This window comes from Octodon degus, unplaced genomic scaffold (genome assembly GCF_000260255.1).
Source record: "Octodon degus isolate 3935 unplaced genomic scaffold, OctDeg1.0 scaffold00123, whole genome shotgun sequence".
In the NCBI taxonomy this organism is placed as follows: Eukaryota; Metazoa; Chordata; class Mammalia; order Rodentia; family Octodontidae; genus Octodon; species Octodon degus.
In genome coordinates, this window is record NW_004524699.1 from 1256627 (window position 1) to 1283157 (window position 26531).

Below are 26531 nucleotides of genomic sequence, written 5' to 3' on the forward strand. Positions count from 1 at the left end.
TCCCATAGCTTTCTGGTGAACGCACTCGGAATATCGTTGATGTTGCTGGTATGTTAAGCACACTGTGCACCCTTTTCCTTATGACGAGGTTAGCTAAGGGGTGCTTTGGGGGGCTCAGGGGCATTGCCATCATTTTATACAGGAAAACAGTCTTGACTTACAGCCACTGGGAGTTAGAACCAGCCCATGGAAGTGAACTGCATTCAGATAAGGCTCCACTCTGGGTCTAGACACCCCAAATCTCATTTGCTCAGAGGAGGGGCTTCTGAGGGGGCGGGGCCTCCCCAGAAGGGGCCGGTCATGGGCGGAACCGAGGCGTCTTCTCCCTTCACTCAGCTTCAGGCCTACCTACTGTGAGCAGTTCCCTCGCTCCCAGGCCCTTTCCCCCTGCCATTGACCACCGAGGACTGAAACTGATAAACTGCGAGCTAAGTGAGCCCCACTCCCTGCTTTGAGTTGTGGTTGCCCACCATTGCCCCAGCGACGACAAAGTGGCCAAGACCCAGCAAGCCTGGGGTCAGGGTACTGGCAATACAGGAAAATCCTGGGCCAGGCAGCAGCTGTAGGGAACAGTGGAGCCTCAGAGCGCCCTGCGGCCACACCTCTGGTGCCAGCACCTGCCGCTGGTACCTGGACAAGCACCTGGGGCCCTATCTGGGAAAAGCTGCGTAAATGGCCATGTCCTGCCAGGCTCTGCACCAGCCAGTGCTGGGTTCAAATCCATGCTACACTCCTTCTTCATGGTCCCAGAGAAGCTGTGTCCTCTCTCAGTGCCTCAGTTTTCCTACTTTGCAAAATGGAGAAACCTGTGCCGCCCGCCTAGGTTGCTTCTGTTAGTGAGATGGCACTGCTCAGGCCCCTGCTGGCCACTGCCCCACCCCATCGCTGCCATGAGCCCAGCAGGATTCATGCCCAGCCCGGCACGTGGGCACCACTAGTGTGGAGCCTGTGGGCTGTGCGCTGGCCGAGATGGGGTGGGAAAGCTGAGTGGCAGGGGCAGCTCCGCGCTGCTCACCTGCCCGCCAGAGGGCTGGGCCCAGTTCACCTGGGCAGGGGCTGGGTGGGGCAGGGCCAAGTGCCAGCCAGGAGCCCCGAGCCCCCAGGGGCGTGTGCCAAGCAGGGATGGACTCCTGCTCCCCTCCAGCGGCTCCTGCTTGGGCGGCAGGTGAAAGCCAAGGCCCGCGGTCTCCCTCGCGCTCCGCATCGCTGGGGCTCTGGCCCGAGGCGGGCGGGACAGCTGCCCGCGCGCGCGGCCTGGCCTTCGTGGGACGGCGCCCTGCGGGGTGGAGCAGAGCCCCCCTCCCTGGCAGCTCCACTGCGGCGGCGCAGGCTGCGGAGCGAGGAGAGCGAGAGCGATGGTTGCGCCCGGCGCCGCCCCCGCGCTCCCGCCTGCCGGGCTCCTGCAGGATGGCGCGGGCCAAGCTACCGCGCTCTCCGTCTGAGGGTAAGGCGGGCCCAGGGGGCGCCCCGCCGGCCCCCGAGGAGCCGCATGGGCTCAGCCCGCTACTACCTGCCCGCGGCGGGGGCTCCGTGGGCAGCGACGTGGGCCAGAGGTAGGGGCGCGGGTCCCCGTCGCGGGGTGGGGGGTGGGGCTGGGGTTCCCATCCCTGCCTGGCATCGCATCACCTCGCTGGCTGGGTCCCTGCCGAGGGAGGAGGGAGGGCAGGGTCTGCCCTGAGCAGGGCACCTGGCCACAGGCATCTCCCGCTGCCGCTGGGCGCCTGGGGACACTCAGTCCTGCTCAGAGGCGCACAGTGGGCCTGTAGCTAGGACACGGGTGCTGTGCCACGGGGCTCTTGCTTGGCACCCCTGCTGTTGGGGCAGAGCCCTCAGGGAGGGAGCCAGGCCTTCAGGGGCTTAGGCTCTGTCCCCCCAGGACCATCCCCAGGGCAAGGCATCTGTCCAGTGCCTCTGGTCCCTGGGCAAGTGCAGCACCCTATTTCTCAGTGGGGGCCTGAGGCCCTGTGGCATGCAGCCAGCACCTTCCTGTGCCAGGAGCCAGGGTTGCTGTGGGGGAACGGGGATGATTCAGACCTGGCTCGCTGTGGGCACCGTCGTGGCCACGAAGCTGTGCTGGGTGGAGGGTGCAGGCTGGGCAGCCAGGGGAGCAGGGCTCCGTCTGGGGCTCTGGCTCCGTGGGGAGGGGTCTTCCTGGCAGAGGGAAGCGTGGGGCAAAGGCTTGGCTGCCGCACCAGGCAGGACCGGCGGGCTCGGCAGGGCTGGGGCCTGACAGATGGTGGGACAGACTGGGTGCTGTCCTGGCCCTTCCCCCACCCCACTTCCTGCTCCCGCAGTCCCCAGGGGAGGCCCCTGTTCCCATTTGCCAGGAGAGACTGTTGAGGCTAAGTGCTTGTTTACTAGGCAGTGCGGGCAGGAGGGTGGTGAGTGCTGGCCAAGGCCCTGAGGCCTGTCCCTCTCCTCCCCTCCCCTCCTCTCCTGGACACTGGGCCTGGGATCCTGGAAGCTACCCTGACAGGACCCTGGTCCTGCAGGACAGACACAAGGATGGAATCTCTGCCAGGCCGCACCAGAGCCGAAGTCCCGCTTGGGAGCTGCAGCCCTGAGGCTGCCTCCTGTGGGAAGCCCTGGCCACACAGGCCCCAAACTTGCCAGCCCTCTCATGGCAGTCATCTCTGCACCCCCAGCAGGCCTGGGGTCCTCATCCCAGGGTCTGGAATGGGCTGAGGTCTGCTCTGAGCACTAGGGAGCTAAGGCAGGTTGCAGAGCAAAAGGCACGAGGCAGACTGGCTGGGGAGGGGCTCAGAGGTTAGAGAGCATGACCTGGCCCCATGGGGGGCTGGGCACAGGTGACCCTTGGTGAGTCAGGCACCCAGTCCCTGCTGGCCCTCGACAGCCCTCACCCATATTCCTCCTGGACTCACCCCAGGCTGCCATCCCAAGCTGTGGCTTTGGGGACACAGGCAGGAGAGGGGACCCGGACAGAGGGCCGCAGTGTGCAAGGAGCAGAGTCCTCGGTAGCATCGCTCAATAGAGATGCAGCAGAGACAGAGAAGGCGGGATGGGCCCTGGGGCGTCCAGCACCCGGGGTGAGGGTGGCCTCTGCTGCAGGCTCAGTTAGGGGAATGGAGCACAGCCAGGGGCCCAGGAGAGGTGCACAAGGGACCCTGTGAGAGTGGACAGGGGCTCAGGAGGGCAGAAGTAAAGGGGGATCCCGAGGAAAACAGCCGGGGGAAGAGGGGTCCAGGGCAGTGGGATGGGGCCTTGCCAGGAGCAGCAGCAGGAGGGCCAGGCTGGGCCTGAGGCACTGTGTCGTCAGCACCCCCAGCAGTCCTCTCCAGGCTGAGAGAGCCCCAGGTCTCCATGCAAAGTGGGGTGAGGGATAGAAGGTGGGGCTGCGGTACAGCCACACCTATGACCCTCCTGGCCAGCCCCCCCAGCCCCCCTAGCCCCCCCCCCAAGCCTAGCATCAGCGCTGTTCTGTGTCCACAAATGGGTGCCTCTGCACAGGACCTGGGAAGCCCTCCCCATGACACCTCAGCCGCACCAGGCCAGCCCAGGGGCTGCCGTCTACCTTGCTCGTGGGCCAAGTCTGCCCCTCTGTCACCCAGAGGTGACAGCCTAAGTTTCCCATGATGCCCCAGGGATCCCAGCCATGGTCCTTCACACCCACCAGCACCCTGTGTGCCCTGGCCTGGCTCTGACACCCACGAAGCCAGGCACAAGCATATGGCCACTCCCTGTCACAGCCGCTGTCCCCTGTTTCTGCTCCATCCCAGGCTGTCATTGGCTAGCTCTTCCCCACACCCCTAGGCCTTCTCAGTCTCCAGTGGCCCTGTCCTTGGTGAGCCAGCCTGGCTGTCCTGGGCTTGGGAGACATCTGTCGCCCAGCTTGGACTCTCCCGCCCTGCAGGTCGGTTCCCTCCCGTGGCCTCATGCCCGGCTTCTCCCCACTGCTGCTGCTGGTCACAGCACCAGCTCTGCACACGGTGCCTCTGTATGAGTTACCACCATGAAAGTCCCACTGGGCTGCTGCTTCGAAGTGCCTGTCCCCTCCCACAGTGGCCTGTTCCCCTGCCCACTCTAGAACATGCCTGTGGGTGTCTGGTGGGTCCTTGACCCCAGGATGTCACAGTGGACTGTCATAGCAGGTGTGGGTGGCTACCTGGTCCCTTCAGGGACCTGGGGTGGCATCATTAGGCATCTCATGAGCTGGCAGGGTCTCCGCACAGGGCTTAATACAGCAGCAGCTGTTTTAAGTCCGTGTAGCTTTGGAGGCTGGTTGTGTGAGGTGGGGTGTGGCAGCCGGGCTCCCTGAGCATCATCCCCTCCAGGCCCTCAGGTGCCGCCCTCGGTGCATGGCAGCCAGTCATGCTGGCTGAGGCCGTACCCCATGTCCCATGCCCCTTCACTCAGTGATCTGTCTGGACCTGTCTTCCACATGTAGTCTGAGCTCTGGAGGTCGGGAGTCCACATGCTCAGCCCAGACGGGGGTGTCTGTGTTGCCCGCAAGACATCATGGTGCCCTACAGACCCCCAAGCTTACCTGGGCAACGAACTCCTCTCCCTCCAAGCGTCTCTCAGGTGCAGAGGGATGAGGCCACAGAGGCCCCTGTCCGCCCAGGGGCTCTTCCCCAGCACAGGTCAGGTATGTGTGGCCCTGCCTCACCATGGCCTATTCCTGTCCCAGCCCTGGCTGTCCACATGGCCGGAATTGCTGGACACTGCCATAGGCCACCCCTGGATAGGGCAGTTACCACCTCACAGGGGCTGGGGTTGCCCAGCTGTCGTGAAAGTGGCCTCGCCATGCTAGGGCTGCGGTCAGCTGCAGAGGTGCTGGCTGGTACTGTGTCACATGTGCTGAGCCTGCTGCTTTGGGGCCACTGCCCGTCCTAGGGAAGTGTGCGCCCAGGCCGGTGACACTGGGAGACTGGCCATTGTTGGCCTGGGGAGAACACATGTGCCTGCAGGAAGTGTCCGGTCCTGGCTGTGTCAGGGCCTGGAGGGCTCACCCTTCTTGTGCCTGACGTGCCACCTCGGGCTTGAGAAGAGACAGGAGGCCTCATGCAGGTAGGGCTCAGCTGTTCTGGGGAGCAGAGCCAGGGCCACAGCTTCCTTGGGGTCTGGGCCCCAGGTCAAGTGGTGAGAGTCCCCAGCTGCACTGTGACAGCCCCTGCGGACCCTGCCGCATTCTCACCCCAGCCCGGAGGTCTGGGCAGAGCGGGGGCCAGCACGCGGAGCCTCACTCCCAGGATCTACTGGAGGCCCCGCGGCCTCCAGTGACTGCAGGTCCTCGGCCAGCCAGGGCAGCCCAGCCTCTGCCTTGTCCCCTCAGGGAGTGGGAGTTTCTGGGCAGCAGTGCTGGGAGGGAGCCGGCTGCCCGGCCACACGGTGCTCAGGGAGTGGGCAGGGCCCGCCCCTCGCTCCTGCTGCGTGGCCCTGGAGAGTGTGGTGCTCTTACCTCTTTCTCCTGTGGAAAAAGCTTGCTTTGGGGAGAGGCCACTCTGGAGTCCTGAGGAGCTAGTCCAAGACAGCCCTGGTCACCACACACCCCTGCCCAACGCCCTGTCTAGTGTGTACCCCACCCTCAGTGTTGGCTGCCCACCAGCCATCTGGGACCCCAGGCCGAGCTGCCCTTCCTGGCCTGGTGGAGGGCTGCTCCTCAGCCCCCTAACAAGCATTGGCTCCCAGCCATGTGCCCTGGCCTCTTGGAGGCAGGGGCTGCCTCGCAGATGGTGAGCCGCATGGCCCTGTGCAGGGGCTGCTCTGCCGCAGCTGCTTCCTGGGGTGGCGGCCTGGGGCATGCTTGGCGCTAAGCAGCGACATAGGGTGACGGCCTGGGCGTGCCAGCGCTCGGCCAGCCTCCTGCCCGGGCTGCATGTGACATTGGTGGTGGGGAGGCCTGTGGTTTCCTGGGGCTGCGGGTCAGGCCTGGCTTCCGCCCGCCTGCATGCTGGGCTCCTCCGGCACTCTCGCTACTCCCAGGGGACTCTCAGGTCGGACCCCGCCCTGAACCCCGACCTGGCCCAGAGGCCATCCCACCTACCACCTCCTGCACTGATGTCTGCCCTGTGTCCCAGGCTGCAGGTGGAAGACTTCAGCCTGGACTCCTCCCTCACCCAGTAAGTGCTTTGAGGGGAAGGACTCATCTGGGGACAGACAGGTCCTCATGCCCTGGTGGACCAGTCTCATGGGACAGTCCGCACCGCCTGGGCAGGGCACAGCTGGTCAGCACCTCCTGGCTCTGGGGGGCGGGGGGTGCTGAGTGGTCTTGGGCAGCATATGACAGCAGTGCAGGGCTCCTGGGCCTGGTCTCAGCACCATCTGCTGCTGGATCAGGCAGGGCACAGGCCCCGGGCTGGGGCCCAGCTGAAGGTCAGGCCAGTGTCGGTGGTGCTCCGGTGGGGAAGCCAGTGCCCCCAGCATAGCCCCCTCTAGGCTGCCGCATTGTGGCCTTTGGTGGGGCCATGTGTCGTGCATTTCGTTAATGAATGCTGTGGCCAGCAGTGGTCAGTAGCATCACTAGTCTGTAAGGGGCCTCCTTTGCAAGGGCCGGGCCTGTCGTGTGATCCCCTGGAGCCATGGGCCATTGCCCGCTGCAGTCAGGGTGTCCTGCAAGGCTCCCCTTCAGGGTCCTAGGCAGTGGTGCCCACCACCCACAGGGCTCTCCTGACCCTGGGGATCTGGGTTCCAGGCCTTCAGGGGATGTGGCCCGTATGTCTGCCTCTGGTCAGAGTACATATCTCTGGACCCTTGGAGGCCTGAGGCCAAGACAGTAGTTCGCTGGTCCCAGGAAGGCTGCCTTGTGGGGAGAACCAGGCCAGGACCATCTGAAAAGTCACCAGCCCACCCCCATCCCTAAAGCCACCTGGAGCCCTCCCATTCTCAGTGGACACGTGGACCTGCTCCTGCGTACTTGGGGGCTGAGGCCTGGCATCCCGCACAGCAGGCTAACCTGGGACAGCTGGTGGCCTGGGGGAGGTGGTCTGGGCCTGGGAGAAGCAGCAGAGGCCGGGTCCAGAGCACACAGATCTCAGGGGCAGGTGATGGCGAGCGCTCAGGTTGGGTGTGGGTGTGGTCTCTCTGCACCAGCAGTCTACTGCCCACCCCCAGCCTGCTACCTGCCCCCTCCTGACGTCCGACCTGTCCCTACCCACTGGTCCTGCAGGGGTGTGTTGCTACCCGTGCAGCCTTATGGGCCTAGGCAGACCTGGCCACGCTGCCCACCCTCTGCATCTGCCCAATGGCTGTCACACATCCTCCCCTGAGCCTGGCACAAGCTCATTCTCACCTCACCACTGAAAAAGCTTCTCCCCTGCCGGCGCCTCCTGTCGTCGTCCTGCCTGGAGGGTGTAGGATGAGGTAGGGCCAGGCTTCTCAGGGGTGCTGGTGTCCTTGCTGGGGCCCTGGCTAGGAACCCAGCACTGTTCCAGATCCTGGGAGAGCCAGTGGTGCCCATAAGCCTGGGGTGCAGGAGGGGCCGGGCCACGGGGGAGGGGTGCCTGGAGCTGGCCCTGCCGGGCCCTGTCCAAAGCCCCCTGCCCCAGCAGCCAGCACGCTGGCACCTCACACACCCAGGAGAATGGGTAGAGCTGATCCACTGTTTGTGGTGGTTTGGCCGAAGTGGGTGGCCGCAGTTCATTAAAAATGAAAGGCGAAGGCGGCTTCATTAATTTGCCTGGCATCACAGGACTCAGACCTCGGGGGCCAGGCTGCCAGCCCATGGCTTCCTCAAGCACGGTATCCCCGGTCTGAGATGGGAGCTTCCCCTGTGCCCTGGGGGAAGGGCACGCCAACCCCTCAGCGCCCAGGCAGGAATAACACTGCCGGTCCCAGCCCCAGGGAGGACGCAGCTGTCATGGCTGTCTTCATTGCCTAGCTGTTAGCTGTGAAGAGAAAGCAGCTCCCTGGGACACAGCTCTTGGTCTCTGGGTGGCAACGTGTTCTGAGTTCAGGGCGAGGGCCCAGGTGGGCAGAGGGAAGGAGCAGGAGCCGAGGAGATCGGGGGACCAGTGGAGCTGGAAGTGGGTGTGGGCATGGGGCACCGCTGGAGCTGGGAAATCCACATCCAGCAGGCAGTCAAGGGGGAGCCTTGGGCTGGAGCCCAGACGTCAGCCTGCACTGGGGCAGGCAGGGATGGCCCCAGGCAGTGTCTGGCTCTCCTGGAGGCGGGCATGGATGCCGAAGGGGTGAGGTTTGGGCTCTGTCCTGCCTGGGGTGGATGCCCGAGAGGACCCGGAGCCCAGGTCCCCAGCATGTGCAAGACAGGGCTGGGCCAGGAGGGCTGGAGGGCCAGGAGTGGAGAGTGCGGCAGGACAGCACCGCAGCCTGCTCTCTGCTGCAAACGACATGAGTTAGAAAGGTTTCGCCTCAGGGGTTGCATGGCCCAGGGCCCAGGGAGCACCTGGCAGCCATTGTGGGGATGGAAGCCGAGGCAGCCTGCTTCCCATGGCGAGGGGTATGCTCCTGGGACCTGGCTTGTCCCCTTGTAGTGCCACGAGGGCTGGACCGTGGCGCCTGTGGCGTTAGCTGACCCTGCCACCTCTGGGGTCCATCGGGTTTCCTCTGCTTGCCCCACCGTGGGGATCAGACATGGACTGGGGACACTTGGTCCATGGCCCAGCCAGAGCCAGGAGAGGCCAGGGCAGGAGCCTGGCTCGCCAGGTGCAGGGGCCTCAGGTGGCACCTGTGCCCAGCCCTGCGTACCCACATTCGGGGTGGGGTGGGGGAGTTGGAGAATGTGGAGTAAGGGCCTGACTGGGACCGGGTGAGGTCCAGAGACAAGGAGGGACTCAATCACCTGGTGGGGGTCCCCTGGGGAGGTGGAGGGAGCAGGCAGGGGACCCGCAAGGCCTCACAGGGGAGGAGGAAGGAGGGGAGCCAGAAAGCTCTGCAGCTGCTTTGAGGGTGCAGCTTGTCCTGGGGACCTGGCAGCAAGGGATGGGTGCTGCGGAGGCCCTGGGCCCAGGCCAAGGGCAACCCCTGCCCCGTACTGCCCCCAACCTGGGGCCAAGCAGCCGAGCCCTGATGCTAGCTGTCTCCCTCAGCCACGGCCCAGATCCTTTGGTGAAAGAGGCATGTGACAAAATGCTGGGGTCCCCCGAGCATGGCCTGGGGTCCAGGTCCCCTATAAAAAAGAAGTGTGCTAGGCACTGCGGCCAGGCCCGGCTCCCCAGTGTGGGGCACACCCCGAAGCCCGGGTTGACCCCTGCTGGTTTGCGGGAGGCCTTGCTGGCTGTCGCTAACCCAGGAGTACGGGGAAGCGGGGTGCGGCTCTGTCCCAGACCTGGCCGCCCCTCCAGAGGCCTGTGAGAGCACAGCCTGTGTAGCTGAAGTGTCTCCAGCCCCAGATAAGCCCAGGGCAGCCACACCCCTTGCTCTGACTTGGGGAGCCTTTCACACTTGGGGGTGACTTTCAAACTCCTTTTTGGATATCAGGGCAGCCAGCTCCACTAAGAGGGGCATCACACTCTCCCACTGCCTGGGTGGAGGCCGTGCCTGTAGAGGAGAGTGGTGCCCACAACCATCTGCCTGGGAACAGTGGCAGGGTAGGGACAGTGACCTGGGCTAGTGTAGCCTTACGTGCACTGTGGCCGGCTGGTGGCCCCCTCCATGTGGCCCAGGATGGCCCCGGCAGGGGGTTTCGGCCTGCAGTGATGACCCTTCCATGCAACTCTGCTGTGCTGTGCTGGATAAGGGCCCCCCTGGCCCTGGCCCGCCCACATCAGCCACCTGCGTGGGCAGGGCGCAGGCCATCCTGGCCCTAGGCATGTGGCTCAGGGATGGCCTCAGGCTCAGGCTGTCCCTGCCACCTAACCTGCCCCGTTGGACCTGACCTGTCCTGCCCCCAGGGTCCAGGTGGAGTTCTACGTGAATGAGAACACCTTCAAGGAGCGCCTGAAGCTGTTCTTCATCAAAAACCAAAGATCCAGTGAGTGGATCCTGTGGGCCAACAGCTCAGAGTGGGCGGGACGGAGCCGAAGGCAGTGTTGCTGGGCAGTGGGAGGGCACAGGAGACAGCCCCTCTACTTCCTGAGAATGGTGGTCTGCAGGGGGCGGGGCTGAGACCCCATGACACTAGGTGGCTCAATGAGGACTCCTGTGACCTCCATTCTCCTGCCAGCCAGGATGCAGGCCCAGAGGTCCTGTCAGCCCTCCAGGCCAGGATGGTCCCCACGGAGCAGAGCAGCCTCAGGGCCCCCTACACCCTAGGCCTTGAAGTCCTATAGCGCCCCTCCCTCCTGGGCAGCCCCAGGGTGTGTGGGGTCCACCCCCAAGTGCTTTTGGGGAGAACCCCGCAGGACCTGGGGACCCTCCTCCCGGAGCTCCAGGTGACACTGCCCCTGCCCACAGGCCTCCGGATCCGGCTGTTCAACTTCTCGCTCAAGCTGCTAACCTGCCTGCTCTACATTGTCCGGGTCTTGCTGGACAACCCGGCCCTGGGCATCGGATGGTGGGTGACCAGGGGTCCTGCAGTCAGGGCCCTGGGGTTGAGCCTGTGACCAGCCCCCAGCCCCAGGTGACCCCAGTGCCTAGCTCCCGGCGGAGCCAGGGCAGTGCCCAGAGTGGGAGGGGTCCTGTCCGGGGAGCTCTGCAGAGGGTCCGGGCCCACATGGGGCGGTGTGAGTTCCCCAGAAGTCCCCAGAGCAGAATGCAGGTCTGTGTGTTCTATCTCTAAGGCTCCGTCTGACCCCAGGGACCCATGGTGTCCACATCCTTGGCCACTCTTTCATCCCCCACGTCAGGGAAGTGGCGCCTGCAGGCCAGGGTCCCTCATGGGTCCAGGGAGGGAGGCAGGCACCTTGCCCAACTGTCTCTGTGGCCCTTGGCTGCCACTTGGCTGTCACTGCTGCCGGAGCAGTTGGTGCAGCTCCCGGCCTGGCTTCTCGGGGGAGCCTTGTCCACAGAAGCTGCCTGGCTCTGTACCAGGGACACTGGCACGGCTCTGCGCCTCTCTGGCTTGGTCCAGGGGGCTTCAGTTGCCAGGAACCACATCTCTGTAGACGGCCTCCTGCTGTGTGCCCTGGCCCAGCCTGGTGCTCAGTCCTCCTGTCCCCTGCTTGCAGGTGGTGGTGGCTGGGCTGTTCTGTCCTGGGCCGCCTACCCTCCGGCCTTGGGGCGAGCTGGCCATGCCTTTCGCTTCTGGTTTCCCCTTCTCTTCAGCCCATTCTCCTTCCTCGTGCAGGCCCCTGCTCTTCACGCGTGGGCTTTCTCAAATCTCGTGCTGTTCACAGCTATTGACCTTTAAGAGTGGCCACAGGCACCACAGGTGGGGCTGCAGCTGCCAGGCCACCTGGGGACCCTGCCTGCACTTGGCCTCCCCAGGGCCAGGCAGGGGCCGGGCCAGGCCTGGCTCCCACACTCCTGCTTAGCGCCTCTTGTCCTCTGTTACCCACTTCCAGGGGCCCTGGTGCTCCCAGGCCGGGCCCCACCATTGTGGAGAATCACAATGCTCTCTTCATAGGGAAGAGACCACCAAGGTGACTGGGAATGAGCAACAGGGCTCTGGTGCGACTTGACCCTCTTTCCTGAGTGCATGTGGCCTTCTCCAATCCCAGGGGTTCCCAGGCTCTGGTTCAGCCTCCCCAGAGGGCTCAACACAATGTATTCATTGCCCATCTCTAGCACAGGGCCTGCCGTGGGGGTGCCAGGTAGGAAGTGGGGAGTGAGTGGGTGACGATGGGAGGAGGCTGAATGGGTGGCAATGGATGGTGGAGGGTGGGTGTGTGGTGGGTGCATAGATGGATAGGGGAGGAAACGAGAAGTAGGTGTTAGATGATTGTGGCTTGGAAGAATGTGTGGGGCGTAGGAACAGTGAGGGGTGGATGGGTAGGTGGTGGGTGGATGGTGATGAGAGATGAACAGAGGAGTGCTGGAAAAGGGGTGGGCAACGATGGATGGACGGGTGGGTGTGGGGTAAGAGGATGGAGGTCATAGGAGGACGGGGAATGGTAATGATGGATGGATGGCTGATGGATGAGTGGATGTGGGGTAAGAATGGAGGTGGTGGGTGGGGGGATAGAGGGATGTTGGGTAGGACCAGGATGGATGGGTGGGTGGATGGTAGTAAGAGGGGAAGTGGGGTGTGGTGCATGCACCTGGAATCCCAGCCCTTGGGAAGCAGGAGCATCACTGTGTGTGCGAGGCCAGTCCGAGCTACAAAGTCAGTTCAAGACCAGCCTGAACTACATAGTGAGCCCTTGCCGCAAAAAGACCAAAAAAAAAAAAAAAAAAAAAAGGAAAGGATGGATGTTGGGTAAGAGAATGGGTTAGGAGGTAGATGGGTGGACAGGTGGGTCCACGGGAGGGCAGGTGGGTCCACGGGCGGGCAGGTGGGTCCACGGGCGGGCAGGTGGGTCCACGGGCGGGCAGGTGGGTCCACAGGCAAGTAGGTGGGTCCACGGGCGGGCGGGTGGGTCCGCGGGTGGGTCCGCGGGTGGGTCCACGGGTGGACAGGTGGGTCCACTGGTGGACAGGTGGGTGGGTAGGTGGGTCCGCAGGCGGGTCTGCGGGTGGGTCCGCGCGTGGGCGGGTGGGTCCGTGGGTGGGTCCGGGGGTGGGTCCGCGCGTGGGCGGGTGGGTCCACGGGTGGGTGGGAGAACAGACTCATGCTCGCTTCTGTGCACCCAGTTGGCAACAGCCCAACTGAGGCTCAGCGACACAGGTGGGCAGCGTGGGGAGCAGCCCCTGCTGTGGTGCTGGGGGAAGTGGGGTCCCTCTGGCCAGTGACCTGGCCCTGGCCCAGGTCTGGAGCAAAGCCAGCCTGTCTTCTGGGCCATGTCACCTGGTTCCAGGTGGCCCAGAGGGCTGTGTGCCACCGGGGCAGCCTGGGGGCTGCTGGGACTGTGTCTAGCCTTGTTGGGGCAGCTGCCGCCAGCTCCACCTCTGGCTGGTCAGGGCCTCCTGAGAGCTTATTGGTGTCCCAGGCAGTCTCCGGATGTGGGGTGTGTTCCCATGAGCTGAGCCCAACTCCCCTTAGCTACGGGCCCTCACCCTGGCTCTGTTACAGCCCAGCACACAGCCCCCTGCAGAGGTACAGGACGGACACCTAGGTGCTTCCTGACCCTGAGCCCTGACCCCCAGGAAGGACCCTTGGGGTCCTTGCTGGCCAGGCTGTGCTTGGGCCAGCACTCCGTCTCTCCACAGCTGGGGCTGCCCCAAGCAAAACTACACCTTCAATGCCTCATCCTCCGAGATCAACTGGTGAGCTGGCCCTGCCCCTGTGCCAGGCCTCTTGGGGCAGGGCCAGGTGGGGTGGGCAGGTTGGATGGGTAGACCGGGCGGCCACTCCAGGAGCCCTAGTTGCTGTGGACATGCTCAGCTGAGGCCAGGGCCAGGGGTCCATCTGGGAATGTCCCCTCGTCCGGCTGTGGCCCCTGCAGTGCTGCCGCCCCTGGGCCTGGCTGGGCCTGGCTGCGCTCCTGCCTGATGCTCACCTTCCTTCCTTCCTCTCTCCCCAGGGCCCCCATCCTGTGGGTGGAGAGGAAGTTGGAACTGTGGGTGACCCAGGTGAGTGCCTGCATCCCGCAGTGGGCCCCAGGCCCAGCTCTCTCCTGCATGTGTGTCCCCAGGCTCTGCCCTCCCCTCCTTTCCACCCTGCTGTCTTCCTGCCAACTCCTGGGGGTGCTTTCTCGACTCTACCACTGCTCCTGTCTCAGTGGGCAACAGTGGCTCTGACCAAATGACAGCCTTCCCCTGGGGACCAGCAGGAGCTGTGGGGGCTCCGTGCCCACCCCCCACCCCCAGAGAGGCAGAGCAGAGCTCCCCCGTGCTCCTTGCACTCAGGGCCCCTGTCCTGGGGCCACAGGACAGGACAGCATCCTCCTGCCTCCACTGGGCAGGGGCTGTGTCCAACTGTCCCTGTTGGAGGCCAGCATCCCTCTCTGTGTGTGCCCGGCCCTGGCCTCCAGGCCACTGAGCCTGTCCCTCCTCCCCAGGTCATCGTGGCGACCATTAGTTTCCTGGAGACGATGCTGCTCATTTACCTCAGCTACAAGGTGAGTGCTGCCAGCTGCCCTGCCTGTGCCAGCCCCCACTGCCCTGGACCCTCCTGTCCCGCTCTAGAGGGTGCCCGTCCCGTGCCCTCTCCCACGGGCTCTGAACCGCCTGGCCCCCAGGGCAACATCTGGGAGCAGATCTTCCGCGTGTCCTTCGTCCTGGAGATGATCAACACGCTGCCCTTCATCATCACGGTGGGTAAGCTGCCGGCCGCCCGCCCGCCTGCGCTGCGCGCTCCTGCCCCACCTGACCCCTCTTTCCTTCAGGTCTTCTGGTCGCCGCTGAGGAACCTGTTCATCCCTGTGTTCCTCAACTGCTGGCTGGCCAAGCATGCGCTGGAGAACATGATCGTAAGCCATGTCCTTGTCCCCGGGCCGGGGGCAGCCCGGCACTCTGACCTCCTGCCCAGGAGGGAAAGGGCTGGGAGGTGTAGGAGAGAAGGCAGGACCTGGGTGGCCAGGCCGCAGGTGCCAGGGACAAGAGAGCCAGGCCTCAGGTCTCCCCCAGGCCCCGAAGAGCCTGGTCCGCCCCTGGGAATGGCAGCCCCACTGTCTCCAGCCCAGCCCAGGACAGCCTGGCTGTGCAGTGAGATTGTGGGGCCATAGCCCCTGGCCAGGCACAGGCCGGGAAGGGGGTCCCGGGAGGATGCTGAGGTCTGGGCTGCTCTGTGTTCCCGCTGGGGGAGGTGGCACCCGGCCACCTGCTCCCTGCATCCCCTCCCTGCTATGTGCAGGGTCTGTCGCGGTGCTGTCCCCAAATGACACATGGTATTTCCCACAGAACGACTTCCACCGCGCCATCCTGCGGACGCAGTCGGCCATGTTCAACCAGGTCCTCATTCTTTTCTGCACCCTGCTCTGCCTGGTCTTCACAGGGTGAGCGCCTGGAGGGCGGGCGCAGTGGGGCCAGGGAGCCTGCGAGGGCAGGCAGCGCCCTCGTGGGGTGGGGCTGGAGCGGGCCTCAGGCTGAGCTCAGACCCAGCGTTGGGGCTGCGCGTGGGCAGAGGGCAGCGGGCCCTGCCCTCACAGTGCCCGCCCCCAGGACCTGTGGCATCCAGCACCTGGAGCGCGCTGGCGAGAACCTGGACCTGCTCACCTCCTTCTACTTCTGCATCGTCACCTTCTCCACGGTGGGCTACGGCGACGTCACGCCCAAGATCTGGCCGTCACAGCTGCTGGTGGTCATCATGATTTGTGTCGCCCTCGTGGTGCTTCCACTGCAGGTCGGTCTCACGGGGCGGTGGTGGGCAGTGGCAGGCATGGGGACAGGCGGGGCGGCTGCCAGCTGGGCAGCGCGCTCGGCGCGGGCCCTGCAACTCTGAGTCAGCTGTGCCATGTGGCTGCTGGTGCTGGGGTGCAGGGGAGGGGAGCTCAGCCTTGCCTCTAGGAGCGTGGGGTCCCTCTGTGCTGGGTGACCTCGCCCCACCCACAGCCCAGTGGGGCGGCAGCTTGCAGGGATCCTGGGCACCAGGAGGGTGGCTGCTGCCCTCAGCTTCCCAGAGCAGCTCCCCCGCCACCCACCCCATGTGCCTGTCCAGAGCCAGGCAGACGCTGTGCCACAGGGTCTCCTGCCTGAGCTGGGCCTGGGCCTTGGCCTTTGCGGTCTGAGGCAGAGCCAGCTGGAGTCCACCCTCAGCCGGGCTGAGGCAGCTGCCGTGGCGGCACTGGCCACTTTCTGCATCCCTGCCAGTGCCCTCTGATACCTGGAAGGCCGCCCGCCCCCTCCCTCGCCTCTGCTTCTCCCAGTCCTTCTTTGCACCTTCTGCACGGAACTGCGGGCCTGCGCCCTGGGCCCGGCTACAGACACAGGGGAGCCACTGCAGCCAGCGCCCCGCCCTCTCCCTCTGTTTCCTGTCTGGTCTGAGCAGACTGTCCTGAGCTAGGGTCCTCCATTTCCTCCGAAAGGGATCAGCCGCGCAGAATGAACTCTAGCGTGGTGGGACAGCCCTGTCCAACTCTCCCTCCCCGACCGGGATCCCTGCGGCCCCATCTGTTGCACTCTGGGGTTTGTGGGAACCCTACTATCCACAGGACCCAGGGAATAGGTGGCAGGAAAACGCTGCATGCCCCTCGGTGTCCTCCAGGGTGGCTGGTGCCAGGAGGGTGTGTGGCAAGCTCTGCTGGACGGGGCCTTTTTCTGCAGGTGACGACCCTGTCCCCAAGGAGTGAGGTTTCCTTTCTCGTCCTTATATGTTCGAGCTCTCCCTCTCCCTCTCCCCAGCTGGCCGCGATGTCCTGCTTTGGGCCACCCCCATGTCTGAGGAGCACAGGGCCACTGACACAGCCACACCCCAGGGGCTTAAGCGCAGCCTGGCCCTCCACGGCTCTGAGGGCCATTCGTCCCAAGCTTGTGGCCCAGGGGGTCTAAGAGACGGTGGTTCCAGGGTCTGGGGCTCTGCCCTGCCCTCTGTCCACCAACACCTCCTCAGTGAAGCCGCTGTCCGTTGTGAAAGTCCCTGCTTTCCAGAGGCTCTGGACACTCAACTAAGCCATTCCTGGAGCCCAGGTGCTGCGTCTCCAGCCCTCTGTGGGCTCTGGCCGCCCTCCCCACCCAAATGAGGATGGGCTGCAGGCCATGTCCGTAGCTGTGTGCGTGAAATCCAGGTTGAACCAGGACTGATTTGTTCCCATTTAATCAAAACCTAAATCAGCTGTGTAGACCCGCTCTCTGTGCCCCCCTGCTGTGCCTGGGCCTAGGCCATGACCATCTGTCCCAATGTCCCTGTCCCCATCTTCATCTGTGAGCCACGGAGGCATCACCCTCACACCTGAGCCCTCTTGAGGGAAACCCAGAAGAGAGGGCTGTGGCCGTGAGCGCTGTGGCTGACGGTTTTCCAGTAACACTGGCCACACCTGCGGCCTCCACGGGCGGGGCTGCTGTGGTCGGTCTGCATACAGGGCAGGGCCTCTGCCTGGCTGTGGCTCCCACACTCCCTGCGTGCACTTTGGGACATGGCTACTCACAGCAGAGGTGGGCGCCTCAGCCCTAGAAGCCACAGGGAGAGCCAGGTAGCGTCTACTGGTTTCCCAGGGCCGGACTGGGTGTTGAGACAAGCAGGGGCCACGAGCTGTCCCACACAGGGCTGCCAGTGGCCAGGACTTGCCATGAGTGGCCGACCTCAGCATGGGGGCACTTCCGGTCTCCCCCGGGGCCTCATCAGGGACACCAAGGGCTGGGGCCTATCATCCCGCTGTGCTCCCCGAGCTCAGGGGTGCCCTTCCGGTGTCTGCTGGGACTTCCTTCAGGCTCGGGAACAAGCTGTGGGCCTCAGCATCAGGCTGGCGGGCGCTTTGAGCAGGGAGGTCCCCCCAGCCACTCAGTTCCTGGTGCCCCTACTTCCTGATGACCTCACGTCAATATCTGAGGCTCTGGGCAGTTGGGAGTCTTAGGGGTCAGTGCTGAACCCCCTCTTTAACTCATTTACTCTTCTCTGACACCCAGAGGCAGGCACACTTCCACATTTTATGGACATTTGGGGAGGCAGAGGCTCAGAACCATGCCACCCGTGAGGCGGGGACATGGCCCGGGCTGCTGAGGGCAGGCCCACCCTGCCTGTCCCAGAGGCCTGGCTGTTGGGACCAACCACATGCTTTCATCACTGGTCAGGGAGGTGCCTGGTGGGCCCACAAACACAGCACATAGAGGTGGCTGCAAGTCCTTCCGTGGGAGCTGTCTGTGGTCGCCTGTACGCCCCTCAAAGGGGCCATTGCACTGTCCATTCAGGAGTGGGATGGGCTGTACATGTGGGTGGGCTCGGCGCCATGGGTGCAAAGGCTGTGCCTATCCCCTCAGATGCAGGCATTGGGCCTGGTGGGGCCAGCGCCCTTGTGGGCCCCACCTGGAGGTCAACAGCCCGACGCTTGGCTTCCCAGGAGCCTTCCCGCCCTCCTTTCTGCCCTCCCCAGGGGCTTATACTAGCAGCCATTGAGCGCAGGTAAACCCAGGGCTCAAGTAAAAGCAGGGTCTTGGGGCTGCCTGGCGTCCACTCAGGCCTCGGCAGCCAAGGCCGAGGTCTGGACCCACTGTGTCTCCGTGGCCATGTGCCAGTGGTGGACACCATCTGCCCCACCCACCATGGATCCCACCTGGTCCTGTCCGGGCAGGACGCTCGTCCCTGTCCCTGCGACCCCTGGCCGGCCAGGCACCCCTGAGGCGCCTGGGTCAGTGCCAGAGCCCCCGCCCCCTGCGCCGCGCTCACCCCTCCCCCCTGCAGTTCGAGGAGCTCGTCTTCCTCTGGGTGGAACGGCAGAAGTCAGGGGGCAACTATAGCCGCCACCGGGCGCAGACGGAGAAGCACGTGGTCCTGTGCGTGAGCTCCCTCAAGGTCGACCTCCTCATGGACTTTCTGAACGAGTTCTACGCCCACCCCCGGCTGCAGGTGAGGCAGGCGCCCAGGCCTGTTGCCTGCCTGGGAAGTCCTGAGGGAAGGCTGCGCTGGGGTCGAGCTGGCAGGGCCGGGGGGCTCTGACCTGCACCCCACCGGCAGGACTACTACGTGGTCATCCTGTGCCCCACCGAGATGGACGTCCAGGTGCGCAGGGTCCTGCAGATCCCCCTGTGGTCCCAGCGGGTCATCTACCTGCAGGGCTCCGCTCTCAAGGACCAAGACCTCATGCGGGCCAAGTAAGTGCAGGCCGGCTGAGATGGCTCAGACAGCGGGGTCACCAGCAGGGCTGCCCAGGGAGCCCCCCCCCCCGCATGAGTCTGGGAGTTTCTGTGTCAAGTTCTCTAGAGCTCAGAATAGACGAGGGGGAGAAGCCGGCTGCCAGAGTTGGTGGGGACGGATCTCGCCTTAGAGGTGTTGACAGAGTGACTCAGGTGACAGGCGAAGGCGTGCTACACTAGGAACTTTCCAGAAGCCACGGCACACTTCCTGGACTCCCCAAAGCCCCTGAAGCACAGGCTTCCACTCCAGGAATATCCCTACCCCTCGCATGCCAAGGCTTGTGTGGGGCCACAGGCAGCCAGCCAGGACACCGGCCAGGGTCCTCCACTGGGCCTGGAGCCAGGCCCCACTGGACAAACCACTCTTGGCCTTATCCGTGCTCCATGTAGCCCTGCACTACCTGTGCATGGCTTGGGGGCAGCAGGTGTCTAGCTGTCAGCAAGGCACTGGGGCCACATGGGCTGCAGTGGGGCTGGCTGGCTGGGGGACAGTGGTGGTCACTGTAGTGTGGCCAGGCAGAGGAGGACCCGGAGCGGGGTCTGGAGGCTGGACAGTGTCCCCAGTGGGATCCACTATGCCAGGGCCTGGGGGTTGGCATACAGCGAGGCAGGGTCTCGGCCTGCCCCAGCTCCCAGCCCTCTGATGGCTGGAGGCCGAAAGCGAAGGAGCCGGGCCCACCAGAGGGCAGTGAGTGCTCCATGCAGCCCTCACACCTTGCTCAGTGCTGAGCTGTGCCCTATGAGGTGTGCTGGCAGCCTGGTCACCTGAACGTGCCCAGAGAGGCAGGGAGGAGGAGGCCAAGCTGCCCTTGCCTCCGCTCCTGCACACCCACTGTGAGCAGCCGCTGCCCTGCAGGATGGACAACGGGGAAGCCTGCTTCATCCTCAGTAGCCGGAACGAGGTGGACCGCACGGCCGCGGTGAGTGAGGCCGCGGAGGCAGCACTGGGCCCGCGAGGCCTGCACAGCCCAGCACTGACACAGCCGCCTCCCGCAGGACCACCAGACCATCCTGCGGGCCTGGGCTGTGAAGGACTTCGCCCCCAACTGCCCCTTGTACGTGCAGATCCTCAAGCCCGAGAACAAGTTCCACGTTAAGTTCGCAGGTGCGCCTGGGCCCAGGCAGGAGGGAGGGCGGGGCCGTGGGGACACACACCCTTCATCTGCACCGCATCTGGGGCCACAGCGCCTGGCGCCAGAGCTGAGCACAGGCACGGCAGTGTGCCAGGCAGCTGTGCTCGCAGGGCCTGGGCAGGGCACCTGGGGGGCATCTCGGAGCTCGGGCAGAGCTGGGAACCAGCAGGGACACACAGAGGCACCTGGAGGCCCAGGGTGGAGGGCCCGGACGGGGCTCAGCGTGCACACTGCCTGGGGAGCGGGCACGGTGGTGGCCCTGACCTCTGTCCTAGACCACGTGGTGTGTGAGGAGGAGTGCAAGTACGCCATGCTGGCCCTGAACTGCGTCTGCCCAGCCACCTCCACACTCATCACCCTGCTGGTGCACACATCCCGTGGCCAGTGAGTGTCCCTCACCCCCCGCCATCCCCGGAGACAGGGCAGGGCCCCGGGCATGGCTGCCACCTCTGTGGAGCCTCCAGAGGACAGGAGCGGGCGCAGGCAGGGGCGCGGCTGGGCAGGACCCACAGTGACAGTCCCCCGCCCCCCACTGCTGGCAGGGAAGGACAGGAGTCCCCGGAGCAGTGGCAGCGCATGTACGGGCGCTGCTCGGGCAACGAGGTCTACCACATCCGCATGGGCGACAGCAAGTTCTTCCGCGAGTACGAGGGCAAGAGTTTCACCTACGCGGCCTTCCACTCCCACAAGAAGTACGTGTGGCCTGGGGTGACGGAAGCCCAGCTGGGAATCCAGGGCTGGGGCGGGCACTGCGGAGGGCGGGGCCCACAGGGCTCATGGGATTCCGCACGGCTGCCCTGTGTGCCCAGGTATGGCGTGTGCCTCATTGGGCTGAAGCTCGAGGACAACAAGAGCATCCTGCTGAACCCGGGCCCGCGGCACATCCTGGCTGCCTCAGACACCTGCTTCTACATCAACATCACCAAGGAGGAGAACTCGGCCTTCATCTTCAAGCAGGAGGAGAGGCAGAAGCAGCGTGGCCAGGCACTGTCCCAGGGGCCCGCGCGGCTGCCAGTGCACAGCATCATCGCTTCCATGGGTGAGCCGGGTGCAGGCGGGCGTCAGGGGGACCACTGCTGGGCCACGACCCAGCCGCCCGCGAGAGGCGAGTGGCGGTGGGGACGGCCTGGCCTTGCTCCTGCCCCCCAGGGACTGTGGCCATGGACCTGCAGCACACCGAGTGCCGGCCCACGCAGGGCAGCGGGGGCAGCAAGCTGACGCTGCCCACGGAGAATGGCTCGGGCAGCCGGCGCCCCAGCATCGCGCCCGTCCTGGAGCTGGCGGACAGCTCAGCACTGCTGCCCTGCGACCTGCTGAGTGACCAGTCAGAGGACGAGGCGACGCCCTCTGAGGATGAGGGTCTCTCCACGGTGGAGTGCGTGTGGGTGGGGGCTGGCAGGCAGGCTCGCCCACCCCTTAGCATCGCAGGGCACAGCCTGCCGGGCTCCAGGTGTCCTCGGGGTCACCCGCAGTGACCCCAGGAGCCCATGTCAGGCACAGGGCCACAGCCCACCCTGAGTGGTCACTTCCTGTGCACTCAGCAGAGGCCCAGCCAGGGCTCCACATGCGGCCCACTGCTGTGTGCCCACTAATCCCTGGGTGGCTCTGGCCACGGGGCCAATGGCCAGGGTTGCAACGCTGAGGGCAGGGCAGGTAGGCCCCTAAGGCTGCGTCCCTTAGGCGTCTGGCAGGGCCTGGCATGGGGGGTATGCGTGGTGTGAACTGGCACTGTTGGGAACAAGAGGCCTGGACACTTGCTGAAAGACGAGTGAGGGCCCTTGTGCACCCCTCTTGGCCTGAGCCACCCCAGGGCCCCACTGGGGGCCAAGTCCCCAGCCTTGGCCTGGCAGCCTTTCCTGATCCAGGAGCAAGGACTGCACCTCCGAGTCCTGGCCCCACGTAGCTTGGCTCGGAGTGGTTTCTTAGGTGAGGGGCTTGGGCGGTCTGCAGTTGGTATGAGAGCCTGTCTGTCTCATCTCTGGGCAGATACGTGAAGGGTTACCCACCCAACTCACCCTACATCGGCAGCTCCCCCACCCTGTGCCACCTCCTGCCCGTGAAGGCCCCGTTCTGCTGCCTGCGCCTGGACAAGGTGAGGCGGGGCTATGCCAAGGGCTGTGCCCACCCTTTGGGGATTGAACTCAGGACCTTGCACTTGCCAGGCAAGCACTTATTCTACTGAGCTATCTCCCCGGCCCTGTGCCCACCCTTTAGTGGCCTGAGGCCAATGCCAACTCGAGGAAGTGCCCATCACCCGGCTGCCCAGCCACCGTGCTGCCCACTAGCGCTGGGCTGCCTGTGCCCATCTTGGAGCCCATTTCTCCCACCATATTTGAGAGCTGAGCCCCAAATACATCCATGTGTCCCGAGGGCAAGGACTACTCTTTTGTCCCAGTGCAGGCCATGGCCTGACATCTAGTCTGCTTCAGCCCACGGCAGATGGTCTCAGTGGCCTCATGGTCCTCTGTGGCAGCACCTTCCCACCAGAGCCACCCAGGGGCTTTCCCTGTGGTCTTGGTTTTTGTGGTTATTTTTTGCTTTTAGGTTTGTTTTTGTTTTTGATTTTGAGACATGGTCTCACCATGTCGTCCAGGCTGGCCTCGGACTTACTGTGGAGCCCAGGGTGGCCTCAAATTCGAGGTGACCCTCCTGCCTCAGCCTCCCAAGTGGGGGGCCCAGGCTGCAGGCAGGTGAAGCCGAGCTCGGTGGCAGCACTGGCTCTACCCCCAGGGCTGCAAGCACAATAGCTACGAGGATGCCAAGGCCTATGGGTTCAAGAACAAGCTCATCATCGTGTCGGCAGAGACAGCTGGCAACGGGCTGTACAACTTCATTGTGCCGCTTCGGGCCTACTACAGGCCCCGCAAAGAGCTCAACCCCATTGTGCTGCTGCTGGACAACAGGTGGCGCTGCTGCACCTCGGCAGCTGTGTGGTCCTCCCCCCAGGTCTTGCATCCCCACAGCCGGGCTGCCCGGCTGCTGCTCCTCCTGGTTCCCCTGGGGGTGGGCTCCCAGGGTCCGGTCTGGCTGCTGGCCCCGGGGGCCCTGCGCGGCGCTGCCTCCCCTGGGTCGCCTGCTGCTCTGGGGCGTGGGGAGGGCAGATGCAGACTCGGCGCCACCCCCAGCCTGCTGTCCCCACAGGCCTGACCACCACTTCCTGGAGGCCATCTGCTGCTTCCCTATGGTCTACTACATGGAGGGCTCAGTGGACAAGTAAGGCCAGGACCACAGGAGCCGTGCACCCCGCATGCGCCGTGCCCTGCGCTCGCCTGGTGGGCAAGGGCAAGGCGGGGGTGGCGGCCACGGCTCCTCCTGCCCGCAGCCTGGACAGCCTGCTGCAGTGCGGCATCATCTATGCTGACAACCTGGTGGTGGTGGACAAGGAGAGCACCATGAGTGCCGAGGAGGACTACATGGCCGACGCCAAAACCATCGTCAACGTGCAGACCATGTTCCGGTGAGGGCCGCAGTCGGGCCGGAGACCCCACCTGGGGCCCGGGGGCCCCCGCCCAGCATGCCCCCCTCACGCCCAGGGCTGGGCCCCTCGCAGGCTCTTCCCCAGCCTCAGCATCACCACGGAGCTCACGCACCCCTCCAACATGCGCTTCATGCAGTTCCGTGCCAAGGACAGCTACTCGCTGGCACTCTCCAAGCTGGAGAAGGTGAGTGGCCCTAGCACAGGGCTCTGGTGCGGGGCGGGGCACTGGGCACACAGGACCCTGCTGACCCCCAGGAGCCGAGGCCGGCTGTCTTGCTGGCCTTTGGTCCGCACAGGGCCCCGCAGAGGTGCTGCCAGCACATCCCCTGGTCATGCACCATCCTCCTGGGGACAGAGGAGAGCCAGGCCCAGTGGCCCACAGGCCGGGCACAGCAGAGCTGCCCTGCTCAGCTCCCCCTTTGTCACTCGAGGGCTCTGCGCTGCAGAGCAGCAGCTGGGGTCACCTGTGGAGCCGGGACAGGGCCGCCAGGGCTGAGGACACAGTAGGCACAGGGCCCACTGGGAGCATGGGCCTCTCAGTGCGCAGTCCCTGCCAGGGTGCCCTGGTGCCTCCTGCCTAGGCCAGTGGCAGTGCCACCTGCCTACCAGGGGCTGGTGAGTGTGAGGGCAGCCAGATACCTGGAACCTGGCAAGCTGCTGCAGGAGACTGGGGCCGGCATGGCCGGAAGCCACCGAGCTCTCTGCACATCGTGGGCCTGTGGGCACCAGGCTGGGCACAGCGGTGCCATGGCCCATGTGGCTGCTAGGGAGGACCTTCCAGCACTGCCCATCTGAGTCAGGGCAGACTTCACACATGCGGGTTCCAAACAGCGGGACCCAGGACCCTCGGGACTTCAGCGCTGCTGCTGTTGCACTCCAGGTGCAGGAGGTGCTGGTGGGAGTCCTGTCCCCCCCAGATCTGGGCAGCTTCATGTCCCAGGAGGAGGTCACATGGGGCAGCTCTGCCTCCTTAGCCATTCCTGAGGCTTGCACTGGGCTAAGGAGGCCACTCTGAAGACTGATTCTGGCTCAGTGTACATGGGGACAGTGTCTAGGCCACCCCAGAACCAGCGCCGTCTCCCCACAATATGCCTGGCTCAAGTGGCCTGGATAGGGAGGCTGGCAGACATGCAGCAGCCTGGCAATGCTGGGCCGCCTTCCCCATGGACACCACCAGCTGTCACCACCTCCAGCAGGGCTGGGCAGCCGAGTGCCACCCACCTGCTCCAGCACCTCCTGACAGTGAATGTCCTGGGCTCATCAGGGGACTCTGATGTGAGGCTGGTCCCTCAGGGGTTGCCAGCCCTCAGGAATTGGCTCAGGATGGGGTGACAGGGTCTGCGGTCATGCTGTCCCTGGTAGGTGCCAGGCCTGCTGGGGGGCAGGGCCCTCATCTTCTGGGCTTGGGGTCCCTAGGCTCCTTGAGTTTCCAGATATGGCATACAAAGCCCCTGGCAGCTTGAGACCCATGTGACTTAGCTGAACATAAAAGCACACTTAAGGTAACGCATATTCCATGACACAAAGCAATACTGAAAAGCTGAAGAAGTTTCAAAAAAGACATCACGCTGAGCTCCTGCAGCTGCATCCGACCAGGAGACACGCGGAGCAGGTTTCCCAGAGGAAGAATGGTAGCTGCTGCTGCCGCCAAGCATCCAAGTCCACGTGATGTCCTGGATTTGCCTCGAAGCTGACGTAGAAGGCAGAGTGGAAACCACTCCCTGCCCTGAGATGAGTGTGCCGTGGCAAGAAGGGTGTGCACGAGTGTGGACACACGGCTGGGACACCGCGGAGCTGGCCAGGGCAGGCGAGCGTCCGGCCCCAGCACTAGCAGCCTTGGGGCAGCATCGCTTGGGTCTGTCCACCTCACCCCCATTGCAGCCGCACTCTGAGAACAGCTATGTGGATTTCAGGCAGGAGAGGTGCAGCCCTGGCTGGAAGCAGGATGGCTCCGAGAGGGGCAGGTCCAGGGAGGCAAAGGTTTTTAAGGATGGGGGTTTCACTGTCCCCTTCATCACTGGCCATGCTAATCTGGGGTCGCCTCAAGCACAAGGTCAACGTGCCCTGTTTTGCCCAGCGAATCCCCTCACACCCTGAGCCACACTTGTTGCCACCTGGGGCTGAAAGGAGGTCTCACTGGGTGCCTGGCTGCGTCCCTCGAAGCCATGTGCTTCTGAGCCACCCCACATGGCCACAGCTGGACAAAGAATGGCCAGGAAGCCATCCCAAGCCCATCTCAGAGTGTGGGATGTCCCCTTCTGTGGCAGAAGAGTCCATGCATGGGAGAGGAGCAGGGCTGGCCATACGGGCCCCACGTCACTGTGGCTTTTGGAAAAAGGAGGCAGAGACGGAACGGGCTGCCCAGGCTGGGGGGACTGAGGTTCCCCGGGAAGTGGCTGTGGAGCTGCCTGCTCCTGTGTAGAGTGCAAGGCCCCTGACCTGGACGTCAGCCTGGGGAGGTGACTTGTTTTAAGCCACTAAGTTTGTGACTTCTTCTTGGCAGCCCCAGGAGGGTCCTGGGCAGTGTGGGAAGGGGGTGGTAGGTGCCTGCCGGCCCCCCTCCTGTCCCTGCCCCACATCCTCAGTGCATGCACAAAGTTGTGGGTCAAGATGAAACTGCTGGGTTAAGAATCTGGGGTTGGGGTCCAGGGCGGTGTAAGCCTGGCCTGGCACATGAGGCCCCCAGCCTCCCTGCCCCATGAAGCGAAACTCGGGGCCAACTGCAGGGGCACAGGCAGGGAGTGGGGCCCCCTCGGTCTGGAATCTTCCCTCCCCTGGGGCGTGCAGCCCCCGGGGCGTGTTCGCGTGCGTGCGTGCGTGCGTGCGTGCGTAGGCGCTCCACCCGGTGGGCGCCGGCGTCTGAGGCCCCTCTCCTGCAGCGTGAGCGCGAGAACGGCTCCAACCTGGCCTTCATGTTCCGCCTGCCGTTCGCCGCCGGCCGCGTGTTCAGCATCAGCATGCTCGACACGCTGCTCTACCAGGTCAGTCGGGCAGCTCCGCCGGGGTTCGGGCGGGGCTTAGGGTCTGGGTTCCGCACCTCCGCCGTCCTTCGTCCGTGCATCCACTAGAGCCCGAGCTGGCTGCGGGCCTGGGGCCGCCCTGCTGCGCTCGCGAGCAGGAGAGGCTCGGGGCAGGCAGTCACGGCTCCCTCCCACACGCTGCAGTCCTTCGTGAAGGACTACATGATCACCATCACCCGCCTGCTGCTGGGCCTCGACACCACGCCCGGCTCCGGCTACCTCTGTGCGGTGAGTGCGGGCGGGGCGGGGCGGGGCGGGGCGGGGCGGGGCGGGGCGGGG

At 64.7% G+C, this 26531-nt stretch overlaps 1 protein-coding gene across 1 annotated transcript in view; it reads left to right on the top strand.

The window, feature by feature from the left end:
- Kcnt1 (potassium sodium-activated channel subfamily T member 1) overlaps positions 1 to 26531 on the top strand; it is a 51993-nt gene that overhangs the window by 19833 nt on the left and 5629 nt on the right. Inside the window, exons 3-26 of the mRNA XM_023700237.1 lie at positions 9810 to 9889; positions 10312 to 10411; positions 13105 to 13161; positions 13419 to 13467; positions 13896 to 13955; positions 14076 to 14150; positions 14223 to 14306; positions 14737 to 14831; positions 14998 to 15178; positions 18170 to 18334; positions 18443 to 18579; positions 19478 to 19541; positions 19618 to 19726; positions 20030 to 20138; positions 20297 to 20446; positions 20564 to 20793; positions 20904 to 21129; positions 21741 to 21846; positions 22485 to 22657; positions 22896 to 22967; positions 23077 to 23211; positions 23305 to 23416; positions 26112 to 26213; positions 26397 to 26480. Of these exons, the coding sequence (XP_023556005.1) occupies positions 9810 to 9889; positions 10312 to 10411; positions 13105 to 13161; positions 13419 to 13467; positions 13896 to 13955; positions 14076 to 14150; positions 14223 to 14306; positions 14737 to 14831; positions 14998 to 15178; positions 18170 to 18334; positions 18443 to 18579; positions 19478 to 19541; positions 19618 to 19726; positions 20030 to 20138; positions 20297 to 20446; positions 20564 to 20793; positions 20904 to 21129; positions 21741 to 21846; positions 22485 to 22657; positions 22896 to 22967; positions 23077 to 23211; positions 23305 to 23416; positions 26112 to 26213; positions 26397 to 26480 (2755 nt within the window). The remainder of the gene's footprint in view (positions 1 to 9809; positions 9890 to 10311; positions 10412 to 13104; positions 13162 to 13418; positions 13468 to 13895; positions 13956 to 14075; positions 14151 to 14222; positions 14307 to 14736; positions 14832 to 14997; positions 15179 to 18169; positions 18335 to 18442; positions 18580 to 19477; positions 19542 to 19617; positions 19727 to 20029; positions 20139 to 20296; positions 20447 to 20563; positions 20794 to 20903; positions 21130 to 21740; positions 21847 to 22484; positions 22658 to 22895; positions 22968 to 23076; positions 23212 to 23304; positions 23417 to 26111; positions 26214 to 26396; positions 26481 to 26531) is intronic.